The 15193-nt window shown below is 42.2% G+C and overlaps 1 protein-coding gene across 1 annotated transcript in view; it reads right to left on the bottom strand.

The window, feature by feature from the left end:
- LOC139559284 (electrogenic aspartate/glutamate antiporter SLC25A13, mitochondrial-like) overlaps positions 1 to 15193 on the bottom strand; it is a 98306-nt gene that overhangs the window by 69406 nt on the left and 13707 nt on the right. Inside the window, exon 6 of the mRNA XM_071375141.1 lies at positions 5148 to 5294. Within this exon, the coding sequence (XP_071231242.1) occupies positions 5148 to 5294 (147 nt within the window). The remainder of the gene's footprint in view (positions 1 to 5147; positions 5295 to 15193) is intronic.

Genomic DNA, 15193 nt, shown 5'->3' with positions numbered 1-15193 from the left:
ATGACATCTACATTCTAGCCATGACATCCACACCCTAGCCATGACATCTACATTCTAGCCATGACATCTACACCCTAGCCATGATATCTACACCCTAGCCATGACATCTACACCCTAGCCATGACATCTACATTCTAGCCATGACATCTACACCCTAGCCATGACATCTACATTCTAGCCATGACATCTACATTCTAGCCATGACATCTACACCCTAGCCATGACATCTACATTCTAGCCATGACATCTACACCCTAGCCATGACATCTACATTCTAGCCATGACATCTACATTCTAGCCATGACATCTACACCCTAGCCATGACATCTACACCCTAGCCATGACATCTACACCCTAGCCATGACATTTACACCCTAGCCATGACATTTACACCCTAGTCATGACATCTACACCCTAGCCATGACATCTACATTCTAGCCATGACATCTACACCCTAGCCATGACATCTACACCCTAGCCATGACATCTACACCCTAGCCATGACATCTACACCCTAGCCATGACATTTACACCCTAGCCATGACATCTACACCCTAGCCATGACATCTACATTCTAGCCATGACATCTACATTCTAGCCATGACATCTACACCCTAGCCATGACATTTACACCCTAGCCATGACATTTACACCCTAGCCATGACATCTACACCCTAGCCATGACATCTACATTCTAGCCATGACATCTACACCCTAGCCATGACATCTACATTCTAGCCATGACATCTACACCCTAGCCATGACATCTACACCCTAGCCATGACATTTACACCCTAGCCATGACATTTACACCCTAGCCATGACATTTACACCCTAGTCATGACATCTACACCCTAGCCATGACATCTACACCCTAGCCATGACATCTACACCCTAGCCATGACATCTACACCCTAGCCATGACATTTACACCCTAGCCATGAAATCTACACACAAGCCATGACATTTACACCCTAGCCATGACATTTACACTCTAGCCATGACATCTACACCCTAGCCATGACATCTACACCCTAGCCATGACATTTACACCCTAGCCATGACATTTACACCCTAGCCATGACATTTACACCCTAGCCATGGCATCTACACCCTAGCCATGACATTTACACCCAAGCAATGATATATTGGATGCAACATCTCAAGACATCAGTCAGGAAGTTAAAGCTTGGTCGCAAATGGGTCTTCCAAATGGACAATGACCCCAAGCATACTGCCAAAGTTGTGGCAAAATGGCTTAAGGACAACAAAGTCAAGGTATTGGAGTGGCCATCACAAAGCCCTGACCTCAATCCTATAGAAAATTTGTCGGCAGAACTGAAAAGATGTGGGCCACAATGGGCCAAAATTCACGTTTGACCTAAGTTAAACAATTTAAAGGCAATGCTACCAAATACTAATTGAGTGTATGTAAACTTCTGACCCACTGGGAATGTGATGAAATAAATAAAAGCTGAAATAAATCAATCTCTCTACTATTATTCTGACATTTCACATTCTTAAAATAAAGTGGTGATCCTAACTGACCTAAGACAGGGAATTTTTACTAGGATTAAATGTCAGGAATTGTGAAAAACTGAGTTTAAATGTATTTGGCTAAGGTGTATGTAAACTTCCGACTTCAACTGTATATATGAGATTAGAGGGAGAGAGTGTGTGTAGAGTGTGTAGATTCTGTAGAATGTGTAGTGTGTAGAGTGTGTTGTGTGTGTGTGTAGAGTGTGTGTAGAGTGTGTAGTGTGTGTATAGATTTTGTAGTGTGTGTAGAGTGCGTAGTGTGTGTAGTGTGTGTATAGTGTGTAGTGTGTGTAGAGTGTGTAGTGTGTGTAGAGTGTGTATAGTGTATGTAAAGTGTGTAGTGTGTTTAGAGTGTGTGTAGAGTGTGTAGTGTGTGTAGAGTGTGTAGTGTGTGTATAGTGTGTGTAGAGTGTGTAGTGTGTGTAGTGTGTGTGTAGAGTGTGTGAAGAGTGTGTAGTGTGTGTAGAGTGTGTAGGGTGTGTATAGTGTGTAGTGTGTGTGTAGAGTGTGTGTAGAGTGTAGAGTGTGTAGTGTGTGTATAGTGTGTGTAGAGTGTGTGAAGAGTGTGTAGTGTGTGTAGAGTGTGTAGGGTGTGTATAGTGTGTAGTGTGTGTGTGTAGAGTGTAGAATGTGTAGTGTGTGTTGTGTGTAGAGTGTGTAGTGTGTGTATAGTGTGTAGTGTGTGTATAGTGTGTAGTGTGTGTAGAGTGTGTAGTGTGTGTGTAGAGTGTGTAGTGTGTGTAGAGTGTGTGTAGAGTGTAGAGTGTGTAGTGTGTGTAGTGTGTGTAGAGTGTGTGTAGTGTGTGTAGAGTGTGTGTAGAGTCTATAGATTGTGTGTAGTGTGTAGTGTGTGTAGAGTGTGTGTAGAGTTTATAGAGTATGTAGTGTGTGTAGAGTGTGTGTAGTGTAGAGTTTATAGAGTATGTAGTGTGTGTAGAGTGTGTAGAGTGTGTGTAGTGTAGAGTTTATAGAGTATATAGTGTGTGTAGAGTGTGTGTAGTGTAGAGTTTATAGAGTATGTAGTGTGTGTAGAGTGTGTAGAGTGTGTGTAGAGTGTATAGAGTATGTAGTGTGTGTAGAGTGTGTGTAGAGTGTGTGTAAAGTTTATAGAGTATGTAGTGTGTGTAGAGTGTGTAGAGTGTGTGCAGAGTGTGTGTAGAGTTTATAGAGTATGTAGTGTGTGTAGAGTGTGTGTAGAGTGTAGAATGTGTAGTGTGTGTTGTGTGTAGAGTGTGTAGTGTGTGTATAGTGTGTAGTGTGTGTATAGTGTGTAGTGTGTGTAGAGTGTGTAGTGTGTGTGTAGAGTGTGTAGTGTGTGTAGAGTGTGTGTAGAGTGTAGAGTGTGTAGTGTGTGTAGTGTGTGTAGAGTGTGTGTAGTGTGTGTAGAGTGTGTGTAGAGTCTATAGATTGTGTGTAGTGTGTAGTGTGTGTAGAGTGTGTGTAGAGTTTATAGAGTATGTAGTGTGTGTAGAGTGTGTGTAGTGTAGAGTTTATAGAGTATGTAGTGTGTGTAGAGTGTGTAGAGTGTGTGTAGTGTAGAGTTTATAGAGTATATAGTGTGTGTAGAGTGTGTGTAGTGTAGAGTTTATAGAGTATGTAGTGTGTGTAGAGTGTGTAGAGTGTGTGTAGAGTGTATAGAGTATGTAGTGTGTAGAGTGTGTGTAGAGTGTGTGTAAAGTTTATAGAGTATGTAGTGTGTGTAGAGTGTGTAGAGTGTGTGCAGAGTGTGTGTAGAGTTTATAGAGTATGTAGTGTGTGTAGAGTGTGTGTAGAGTTTATAGAGTATGTAGTGTGTGTCGAGTGTGTAGAGTGTGTGTAGAGTGTGTGTAGAGTTTATAGAGTATGTAGTGTATGTAGTGTGTGTAGAGTGTGTGTAGAGTTTATAGAGTATGTAGTGTATGTAGTGTGTGTAGTGTGTGTCGGTTTGGTTCCACACACAGCCTTGTGTTTAATGAGCCTGTAATGGAAGTGAGTGTGTGTTTACTAACATGGACCCAGAGATGGCTGGATTATGAGGTAAACATTGTGGGAGAAATGACAGAGTTCACTAGGTGTTTATAAAACAGGCTAGACATGGAGGGAGACACACACACACACAGTGACATGTGAGACATACAGTACCAGTCAAAAGTTTGGACACACCTACTCATTCACGTGTTTTTCTTTATTTGTATTATTTTCTACATTGTAGAATAATAGTGAAGACATCAAAACTATGAAATAACACATATGGAATCATGTAGTAACCAAAAAAGTGTTAAACAAATCCAAATATATTTCTTGTTTTAGATTCTTCAAAATAGCCACCCTTTGCCTTGACGACAGCTTTGCACACACTTGGCATTCTCTCAACCAGCTTCATGAGGTAGTCACCTGGAATGCATTTCAATTAACAGGTGTGCCTTGTTAAAAGTTAGTTTGTGGAATTTCTTTCCTTCTTAATGCTTTGAGCCAATCAGATGTGTTGTGACAAGGTAGGGGTGGTATACAGAAGATAACCATGTACATATTATGGCAAGAACAGCTCAAATAAGCAAACAGAAAGACAGTCCATCATTACTTTAAAACATGAAGCTCAGTCAATACGGAACATGTCAAGAACTTCTAAAGTTTCAAGTGCAGTCGCAAAAACCATCAAGCGCTATGATGAAACTTGCTTTCATGAGGACCGCCACAGGAAATGAAGACCCAGTTACCTCTGCTGCAGAGGATAAATTCATTAGAGTTACCAGCCTCAGATTGCAGCCCAAATAAATGCTTCACAGAGTTCAAGTAACAGACACATCTCAACATCAACTGTTCAGAGGAGACTGTGTGAATCAGGCCTTCATGGCCGATTTGCTGCAAAAAAAACACTACTAAAGGACACCAATAAGAAGAAGAGACTTGGTTGGGTCAAGAAACAAGAACAATGGACATTAGACCTCATGAGTCCAAATTAGAGATTTTTGGTTCCATACGGCGTGTGGAACCGTGTCGCGCTGTGACACGCAGAGTAGGTGAACGGATGATCTCAACATGTGTGGTTCTCACCGTGAAACACGGAGGAGGTGGTGTGATGCTGTGGGGGTGCTTTGCTGGTTACACTGTCTGTGGCTACTTTGAAGAATCTAAAATATATTTGGATTTGTTTAACACTTTTTTGGTTACTACATGATTCCATATGTGTTAGTAGGTGTGTCCAAACTTTTGACTGGTACTGTACATACTTAATTACTCACACAAACATACCATTCATACATGTAATACCACAATTGTGAGAAAATTATTTCCTCACACAGAGAGACAAAAAATGAGAGGACACCAAAACAGATATATGTATGTATGTGTGTGTGTGTGTGTGTGTGTGTGTGTGTGTGTGTGTGTGTGTGTGTGTGTGTGTGTGTGTGTGTGTGTGTGTGTGTGTGTGTGTGTGTGTGTGTGTGTGTGTGCGTGCGTGCGTGCGTGCGTGCGTGCGTGCGTGCGTGCGTGTGTGTTTGTATGTGTGTGAGAGAGAGAGATATTTAACTGCCTGGTTTGCTGTCAGAGAGGTTTGAGGTAATGACACGTTAGGAGAAGGATAGAGGGAGAGAGGGAGGAGAAGCAGAGAACAAGGAAGCCAGACCCACAGCCACCAGGCTCTCCTCCACAAAGGGTGTGAGCATGTGGGGCCGGATGGTGACCATGATGTCCCTGAAGTCCAGGGCGGAGATGGAGCCGCTGTGGGCCTTGTCCCTCTGAACAAAGGCCTGCCGCGCATGCTCCAGCTGCATCTCCTGGGGAGGAGACAGAGGAACACACACACACAGATTAACAACACACAGAGACAGATACATACACACACATAGCACACATACATAGACAGATACACACACAAATAGAGACAGATACACACACATGCAGGCACAAACACTATGTACAGGGCCTAACCCACATAGTAGAGGTCATAGAGGATTTGACTCATCGTCCTCATGACTCATAGATAGCCTATAAATCATTAAGATACCCTTTAAATCACACAGATACCCTTTAAATCATTCAAATGTGCAATTAATAGATTGTTTTAACGTGAAATGAATATGGTAGATTTTTAAGGTTAGGGAGAAGTGCAGTGAATAGTGTCACCTTTTAGGATGTCAATATAAATGAATATTGTTGTTTGTAATTTTATCTTGCCTTTTAATCATTATATGTGTTATTGTTTTTACCATCGAGGACCACTTTGGAAACAAGCGTTTTAATTAATACTTTCAAGTGATATCCTCTGGATCCACATTGAACATTTTATTGTCTGTCTGTTACCCAAAATAAATTCAATTAAATCACACAGATACCCTTTAAATTACACAGATACCTTTTAAATAAAAATAGACCCTTTCTATCACACAGTGACAGTCATAGATACCCTTGGCATCACATAGAGACAGCCATAAGCTAAGTTTCCATCCAATTGGTGACAGATTTTCATGTGAATATTCTAAAATCCGCATTCAAAAAATACACACATTTTCCAACCAGAGATGTGTTTCCATCAAATTTACTTGTTTCAGATAAAATGCTGCGCGTGACATAAAAATGCCTTTTGCGGATAAATTCCCATGTACCGAATAAAAAAATACAAGTTAAATGGGTTTCCATTGCTTTTTCAACTCTACTGATGGTTTTTCGCAAAAAAAAATGTGTTATATAGAGAATGTGCCCATTCTGGTATTGGCACTGTACTCTAGCCAACAGCTCTATCTGTGTGCATGGCTAGAGCGCACATGTAGCCTACATGAGATTATTATTATGGACAAAAGAGCAAGATTATTTATAATTGTCAAATGGCAGCCAAGCACCATGTCACCAGAATAAGACCCTCAATATTTATTGAAAGGAGCATCAAGCTCATCACCTTGAACTTTCATCACCCTGTGAAGTTCATCATAACTTATTTCATCTGTAGACTAATAAACTGCATGCTTTCCTGACGAGTCGTAGTGGGAGGACCAGACAACATGTCATCGCATGGCTCTAAGTTAACTTTGATATCATGGTTATTATATCAATATTTGAGCATAAAAGCATTTCCACCGACATAATTAATTTTACAGACACAAAAAGATCCAACCTTGTATAAAAGTTTTGTTGATATTTGGAAATTTACCAAATGAGGCCTGTCATTACATTTTTTATCCAAAGTTATTTACTCGCATTAAAAAGGTTAGATGGAAACCTGGGGAATGAAAGATACCCTTTAAATCACATAGAGACCCTTAATTCACACAGATACCCTTTAAATCACATAGATACCCATTCAATCACACAGATACCCTTTAAATCACACACACACCCTTTAAATCACACAGATACCCTTAACATCACATAGATGCCCTTAAAATCACACATATACTTTTTAAAACACATAGTTACCCTTTAAATCACACAGATAACCTTTAAATCACACAGATACCATTTAAATCACAGATACACTTGACATCACATACATGCCCTTTAAATCACACAGATACACTTTAAAGCACACAGAGACAGGTGTAGATACTCTTTAAATCACACAGGCAGTCATAAATACCCTTTAAATCACACAGACAGGCATAGATACCCTTTAAATCACACAGAGACAGGCATAGATACCCTTTATATCACACAGGGACAGTCATGTTATAGGGCCCAAAGTGTGAAATATGTGCTCACACCATTCTCAGAAATGGCAGCACACATTATTATATTGCACCCGCGTTGGCCTGGTGTGCCAATTGTGGCCTGGTGTCCAATGAGATTGAGGCCACATCTCCTGCATTTGGCCAGATTGAACCCAGCCTTGTCCACAAAAACAAGAATGTGGGTCATTTCATGTCCTTCCAGCTCCATAATTTTCTATATAGTAACACAGAAACAAAATATAAAGTTTGTTTTACATAGCCTATTCTAGAATCTGACAGTTTAGTAAAGTAGAAATGTTTTCTGTTCTTATGGGTATCTACAACTTCAGGAAGTATATACAGGCATCATTGAAGTACAGTAGAACTCCCTGTACAATATCCCATGTGCACACCAATGGTTTACCTGGACATACTGGTACCGCAGCTCCTTCACTCTGTTACTATTCCTCTCAAATGGCACCTTGTAGTTGTCTCATAGTCATTAGATTGTTTTTCAAAACTATGTCTATAGTGGAAATGCTGACAGAACTGATGTTTGCGAAGATATTGTTGTCATTTATGATTGCACTTTGGATCTCTCTTAGCCTGATGGAATTGTTGACTATGACCATGTGGCAAATGTCTTGTTCTTGCTGATGGCTGAATACTGCTGCTCTGCCAACAGCATGAGGTCATTGTACAGTCTTATATATGACATGTAGAATTCACAAATAGACCATGTTACAGATAGTATATTGTATTCAAACTGCTCTGTATTACTGTATTACTGTACATTGTACATTGTGATTTTCAGACTTGCATTTACCTTTACATTAGGCTGTACTCTCCGACCAGCCTCTTCCATTGTAAGACCATGGTTTATGACATGGTCCACAATGTGGCTCTGATTTCATCAGGGACTCTTATTCTTTGCCCTCTACCTCTTCCTCTATTAAGTCTTCCCCTAGCACCACCACCACCACCACCACCACCACCACCACCACCACCACCACCATCACCACCACCACCACCACCACCACCACCACCACCACCACCACCACCACCACCACCACCACCACCACCACCACCACCACCACCACCATCACCACCACCACTACCACCACCAACACCAACACCACCACCTCCACCACTACCACCAACACCACCACCATCACCACCACCACCATCACCACTACCACCACCACCACCATCACCACCACCACCACCACCACCACCACCACCACCACCACCACCACCACCACCACCACCACCACCAACACCAACACCACCACCACCACTACCACCACCATCACCACCACCAACACCAACACCACCACCATCACCACCACCACCTACACGCATTCTTACACATCTTCTTATTTCTCCTCCACGTGCATGTAGCTACTGTTCAGAGTTGTGATGTATCTCCATGTTCAAAAATGGTAGTGATTATGCTGTGGGCAAGCTCCATATATATGCCTCCAAACTTGATTGGTTGATTTGTAAGACTGTGATTCCTATTTCATTACTATGTCACCTGGCAGGTAATTTGCCAATTTAGCAGACATTACAAACATTCCATGTCATTGATATTTATGGAATATACATGTATGTCTGACTGATTTTGATCGTTGAATGGATCATTTTGCATGTGATGGTTCACACAGTGAAATAATGTTTAGAAGTTGTGAAGAGTATGACAATTTCACTGAGAATCAACTCATCAGTTTTGATCAGCCATGTGCATGTAGTTATTGTGCAAATTGTAGACAATTGTACTTAATCTTTTGCACACGTGCCAAAACACGTGTAATTTGCTTAAATTAATAAGAAATTCAAATCTGGTGTTAACAAGAAACTAATTGTTCAGAGATTTGAATTTATTGTTTTGAAAAAAATATTCTCATTTGAGAATTGAGCCAAAGCTATTGAGAAAAACTGTAAATCACACAGGCATAGATACCATTTAAATCACACAGAGACAGGCATAGATACCAATTAAATCACACAGATAGAGGCAGAGACAGCCTTTAAATCACATAGATACCCTTTAAATCACGTAGAGACAGGCAGAGATAGCCTTTAAATCACATAGATACCCTTTAAATCACACAGAGACAGACACAGACAGCCTTTAAATCACATAGAGACAGGCAGAGATAGCCTTTAAATCACATAGATACCCTTTAAATCACGTAGAGACAGGCAGAGATAGCCTTTAAATCACATAGATACCCTTTAAATCACACAGAGACAGACACAGATAGCCTTTAAATCACATAGAGACACACATACACTACATGACCAAAAGTATGTGGACACTTGCTCGCCGAACATCTCATTCCAAAATCATGGGCATTAATATGGAGTTGGTCCCCTCTTTGCTACTATATCAGCCTCCACTCTTCTGAAGGCTTTCCTCTAGATGTTGGAACATTGCTGCGGGGACTTGCTTCCATTCAGCCACAAGAACATTAGTGAGGTCAGGCACTGATTAGGCCTGGCTCGCAGTCGGCATTTCAATTAGTTCGATGGGGTTGAAGTCAGGGCTCTGTGCAGGCCAATCAAGTTCTTCCACACCGATCTCGACAAACAACTTCTTTATGGACCTCGCTTTTTGCACGGGGGCATTGTCATGCTGAAACAGGAAAGGGCCTTCCCCAAACTGTTGCCACAAAGTTGGAAGCACAGAATCTTCTAGAATGTCATTGTATGCTACAGCGTTAAGATTTCCCTGCAATGGAATGAAGGGGCCTAGCCCGAACCATGAAAAACATCCCCAGAACATTATTCCTCTTCCACCAAACTTTACAGTTGGCACTATGCACTGGGGCAAGTAGCTTTCTCCTGGCATCCACCAAACCCAGATTTGTCTGTCGGACTGCCAGATGGTGAAGCGTGATTTATCACTCCAGAGAACACGTTTCCACTGCTCCAGAGTCCAATGCCGGCGAGCTTTACACCACTCCAGCCAACGCTTGGCATTGTGCATGGTGATCTTAGGCTTGTGTGCAGCTGCTCGGCCATGAAAAATCATTTTATGAAGCTCCTGACGAACAGTCATTGTGCTGACGTTGCTTCCAGAGGTAGTTTAAAACTTGGCAGTGAGTGCTGCAACCAAGGACAGACGGCTTCAGCACTCAGGGGCCCTGTTCTGTGAGCTTGTGTGGCCTACCACTTCGAGACTGAGCCTTTGTTGCTCCTAGACTTTTCCACTTTCCAATAACAGCACTTACAGTTGACCGGGGCAGCTCTTGCAGGGCAAACTGACTTGTTGGAAAGGTGCCATCTTATGAGCCGTCTTATGAGCTATTCAGTAAGGCCATTCTAATGCCAATGTTTGTCTATGGAGATTGCATGGCTGTGTGCTCGATTCTATACACCTGTCAGCAATGGGTGTGGCTGAAATAGAATGCACTAATTTGAAGGGGTGTCCACATACTTTGTATATATAGTGTAGCTTCAGAGAGATAGAGCAACAAACACACATGGATAGAAACAGAGGTACCTTCATTTTCGAGTATGCACAGTAACACATCATATTTCTGGACAGGATTTAGACATTTTGTGGAAAATTGTTTCTTCTTATAACATGTTAATGACTTCAGTTGAGGGCGTCTCTACAAACACACACGCCCACTTCTCGGAGAAGCACAATTGCCGTTGATGAGCCCCCTGGAGCCATTTTCCGCTCTCAGTTACAGGGGGCCAGCATTTAGAGGAGCTGCAGTCATTTGCTCTCTCCTCTCTCCCCTCCTGTCCTTTCTTCTCTCCTCTCTTCTCTCCTCTCCTCTCTCCTTTCCTTTCCTCTCTCCTCTCCTCTCCTCTCCTTTCCTCTCTCCTTTCCTCTCCTCACACTGCTGCTGTGGGGCGACTCTTGTGTTTCCCAAATCCCCCATTAAGGCACTCCAGGGGATACACACACACAAACTGACTGGCTAATCACCTAAGTGGTCACTATTTCACAACACACACACATACACACACGGCACGGCAGCTTCCTCCTCTGTGGACCACAGAGACAACAGACAGGCTCATGGGAAGACTCCTGTGGGGCTTTGAAATTAAAAGCCATTATCACTACCTGTGACCACACGTCTGGTGAGACACACTGTAAACAAACCTCAAAGACAATACCGCTTCGTCATGGCTCATACTGCAAATACCAAAATTCAAACAACTGTAAAACTACAATACACATATGCTACTTCCTGACTTTATTTGAGTCAATTAGAGATATTATTGAATATTACATTCATATGGATTTTGGGACTTCCTCTCTACCATTCTTTATCATAAGAATAGCCTGCAACACAATATTCAAAAAGTACTGCACATCAAAATCTGTTAGCATGTATTCCTGCGTCTAAGTCTTTGTGACTGACATTTAGAGGTTGATAACATAACAGGCCTCCGGCTACACTCACCAAAACTTTCAGGAGATTGACACCTACAAAAAGCTTAATAGAAAGGGGGAGAATTACTATTGACATTTCTCCCAAAAGAGGTGTGATCCGCAAAACAGGTTTCTGTGAGAGCAGGGTGTCAATAACACTTTCTGCATATGAGCTCGTCAGCTACCTACCGCCATTTAACGATCAATTAGGAAAATCATCATTAGGGGTGGTTATACTAAATGTACTGAGGAGGTCCAAAATGGAAGCCATCCAAAGGAACATATTGCAAACAAACATAAATAACTTGTGAAAGAGACATGTTCATAATCAGAATTTTTTCTGTCGTTTAAAAAAAAAAACATTCTGATGAATAGGTCCAAATTGGGGGGTGGGGGGGGACTACCACAGAGAAAACATCAAATGAAAAGAGAGCTGGAGCAGTATAGTAAAAAGAAGAGAAGGGTGGGAAAAATATCCCTGAGCTACAGAGACTGGAGCAAGACAACACTAAGCAGAGTTAGGAGCTGCCTGCCACAACCATATGGAACAACAGAACAATTGCGGCCCAGAATGTAGCAGTTTATGGTTTTAGCCGCTTTTAGCCTGTTAAAATGTAACTTATTACAACTGTGAGTGTTTTAGAGACATGGTTTTCATTTCAGGAGGAGGGCTAAGCCTCTGACGACCAATACCCAGACTACCACGGCATTTACACTCACTTCAATTGTCTCTGGATTGGATGGAATAAAAAACATTTGACGAGCCACCTCTGTTTTGGGTTTCAATACGAGAGGCGTTGGCGTCTTTCCCGCTCTTTAAACAATGGAATACCTGCAGTAGAAATACTGTACAGATTCCCTCTAACTGTTCCCTCTGGTTCCGATCAACACAAACCAGGTTAAAGTCATTACTGACCCTTAAAGCTACAGACTGGGATTCAGGTTTTTTGCAGCTACGTATGTGAATATCAAGCGTTGAAATTACCATTGAAAACACAACCCAAATCGTAGACTGTAGCTTTAAAAAGCTCAGACATAACATAACAAAGCCACTTTAATGCCCTCCATCCATGTTCAGTGTGCCAGCCAGCACATCTGACATAGCTATTGGCTACCATGTGCCACCTCTACGCATGGCATACATCACCAAACCACACTATGTACACAACAATGTGAAGTCACTCAGCCCTTGGTTGGCATCCACGACACAAGAGGGTAAAAAGAATGTCTGCATCCCAAATCACACTCTATGCCCTACATAGACACACATCATGTAATTTTGGAGAATCTCTGGCTTCCACCGTGACAGTAATTGGTGAGAGAGCCCTTATGAGAAATTTGCAGCGCGAATGTTTTCCGGGATAATCCCATCTTGTTTGCATCTGGCCCGTCATCATTATGGATGAATACAACACACATGTAAACACAAAGTATAAGGATGAGAAACCCCATAAAGAAAACCACTGAAAACAAACCTCATTATTTACAGTGTGTGTTGTATGAGAAGCATATTACATTTGCCGGTGTTTACTGTGAGATACATTACTTCAATCTGTATTATCTTGACCATTCACAACACAAATAGGAACAGAATGTATAGTCTTTTCAAATAGCAGTATATTCAAATAATTGAGGAATATGAATAATAGTTTGTTAAAGTCTTAAAGATCTTCACTCAGGTCTCAGTGGGTTCATAACAGCACTGTTCTCCTCTACTACTGAGAAAACACTTCAATCACAAGCCCTGAATTAAATAAATTGACTAAATGAAGTGAGTGAAATAGGAAATGTGTATTTCATAGTTGAGCTATGAGCATTACTGCTGTACTCCTTGGTGAAGTATTGGAAACCACTGGAGTGGAACTGGGCAAGCCCTGAATGCAAAATACATTCTCTACTCTAACTGGCTGGACCTCACACAGACACAGACACACACACAGACACACACACAGACACACACACACACACACACACACACACACACACACACACACACACACACACACACACACACACACACACACACACACACACACACACACACACACACACACACACACACACACACACACACACACACACACACACACACTTACACAATATCAGTGTGTTCTTCACAGTGTGTAACCCATCTGGTCCAAGTTAAGTGTAACATAGAAAGCTCATACAGATATAGTGAGTGTAGATGAAAACTTGGCACGGCCGACCCCCCACTCTCCCTCTCCTCCACTCGCCCTCTCCCTTGATTTCACGTCTAGACATCATATTGGAAAATGGCACGCACACCACAAATACAGAAGGAATGCGGCAGCAGCACAGATGATACTACGGAGGAGAAAATGTCCCCTGTTTTGGATAGAAGGGTATAGGTGGAGTAGGTCTATGTTGGTGGTTACGTCACTTAACTGTAATGGAAAACGAATTCCAGCGTGTTCTAAAATATACTCTCAGGGTTTCATTGATGACTAATCAGGTTAATATGGCTGGCTGTGTTGGGGAAACAGGACCAAGTAGAATCAGGTTAATATGGCTGGCTGTGTTGGGGAAACAGGACCAAGTAGAATCAGGTTAATATGGCTGGCTGTGTTGGGGAAACAGGACCAAGTAGAATCAGGTTAATATGGCTGGCTGTGTTGGGGAAACAGGACCAAGTAGAATCAGGGTAATATGGCTGGCTGTGTTAGGGAAACAGGACCAAGTAGAATCAGGTTAATATGGCTGGCTGTGTTGGGGAAACAGGACCAAGTAGATGCAGGTTAATATGGCTGGCTGTGTTGGGGAAACAGGACCAAGTAGAATCAGGTTAATATGGCGAGCTGTGTTGGAGAAACAGGTCCAAGTAGAATCAGGTTAATATGGCTGGCTGTGTTGGGGAAACAGGACCAAGTAGAATCAGGTTAATATGGCTGGCTGTGTTGGGGAAACAGGACCAAGTAGAATCAGGTTAATATGGCTGGCTGTGTTGGGGAAACAGGACCAAGTAGAATCAGGTTAATATGGCTGGCTGTGTTGTGGAAACAGGACCAAGTAGAATCAGGTTAATATGGCTGGCTGTGTTGGGGAAACAGGACCAAGTAGAATCAGGTTAATATGGCTGGCTGTGTTGGGGAAACAGGACCAAGTAGAATCAGGTTAATATGGCTGGCTGTGTTGGGGAAACAGGACCAAGTAGAATCAGGTTAATATGGCTGGCTGTGTTGGGGAAACAGGACCAAGTAGAATCAGGGTAATATGGCTGGCTGTGTTGGGGAAACAGGACCAAGTAGAATCAGGGTAATATGGCTGGCTGTGTTGTGGAAACAGGACCAAGTAGAATCAGGTTAATATGGCTGGCTGTGTTGGGGAAACAGGACCAAGTAGAATCAGGTTAATATGGCTGGCTGTGTTGGGGAAACAGGACCAAGTAGAATCAGGGTAATATGGCTGGCTGTGTTGGGGAAACAGGACCAAGTAGAATCAGGTTAATATGGCTGGCTGTGTTGGGGAAACAGGACCAAGTAGAATCAGGTTAATATGGCTGGCTGTGTTGGGGAAACAGGACCAAGTAGAATCAGGGTAATATGGCTGGCTGTGTTGGGGAAACAGGACCAAGTAGAATCAGGTTAATATGGCTGGCTGTGTTAGGGAAACAGGACCA

Source organism: Salvelinus alpinus, chromosome 29 (assembly GCF_045679555.1).
Source record: "Salvelinus alpinus chromosome 29, SLU_Salpinus.1, whole genome shotgun sequence".
In the NCBI taxonomy this organism is placed as follows: domain Eukaryota; kingdom Metazoa; phylum Chordata; class Actinopteri; order Salmoniformes; family Salmonidae; genus Salvelinus; species Salvelinus alpinus.
This window is presented reverse-complemented; position numbering and strand designations above follow the sequence as displayed.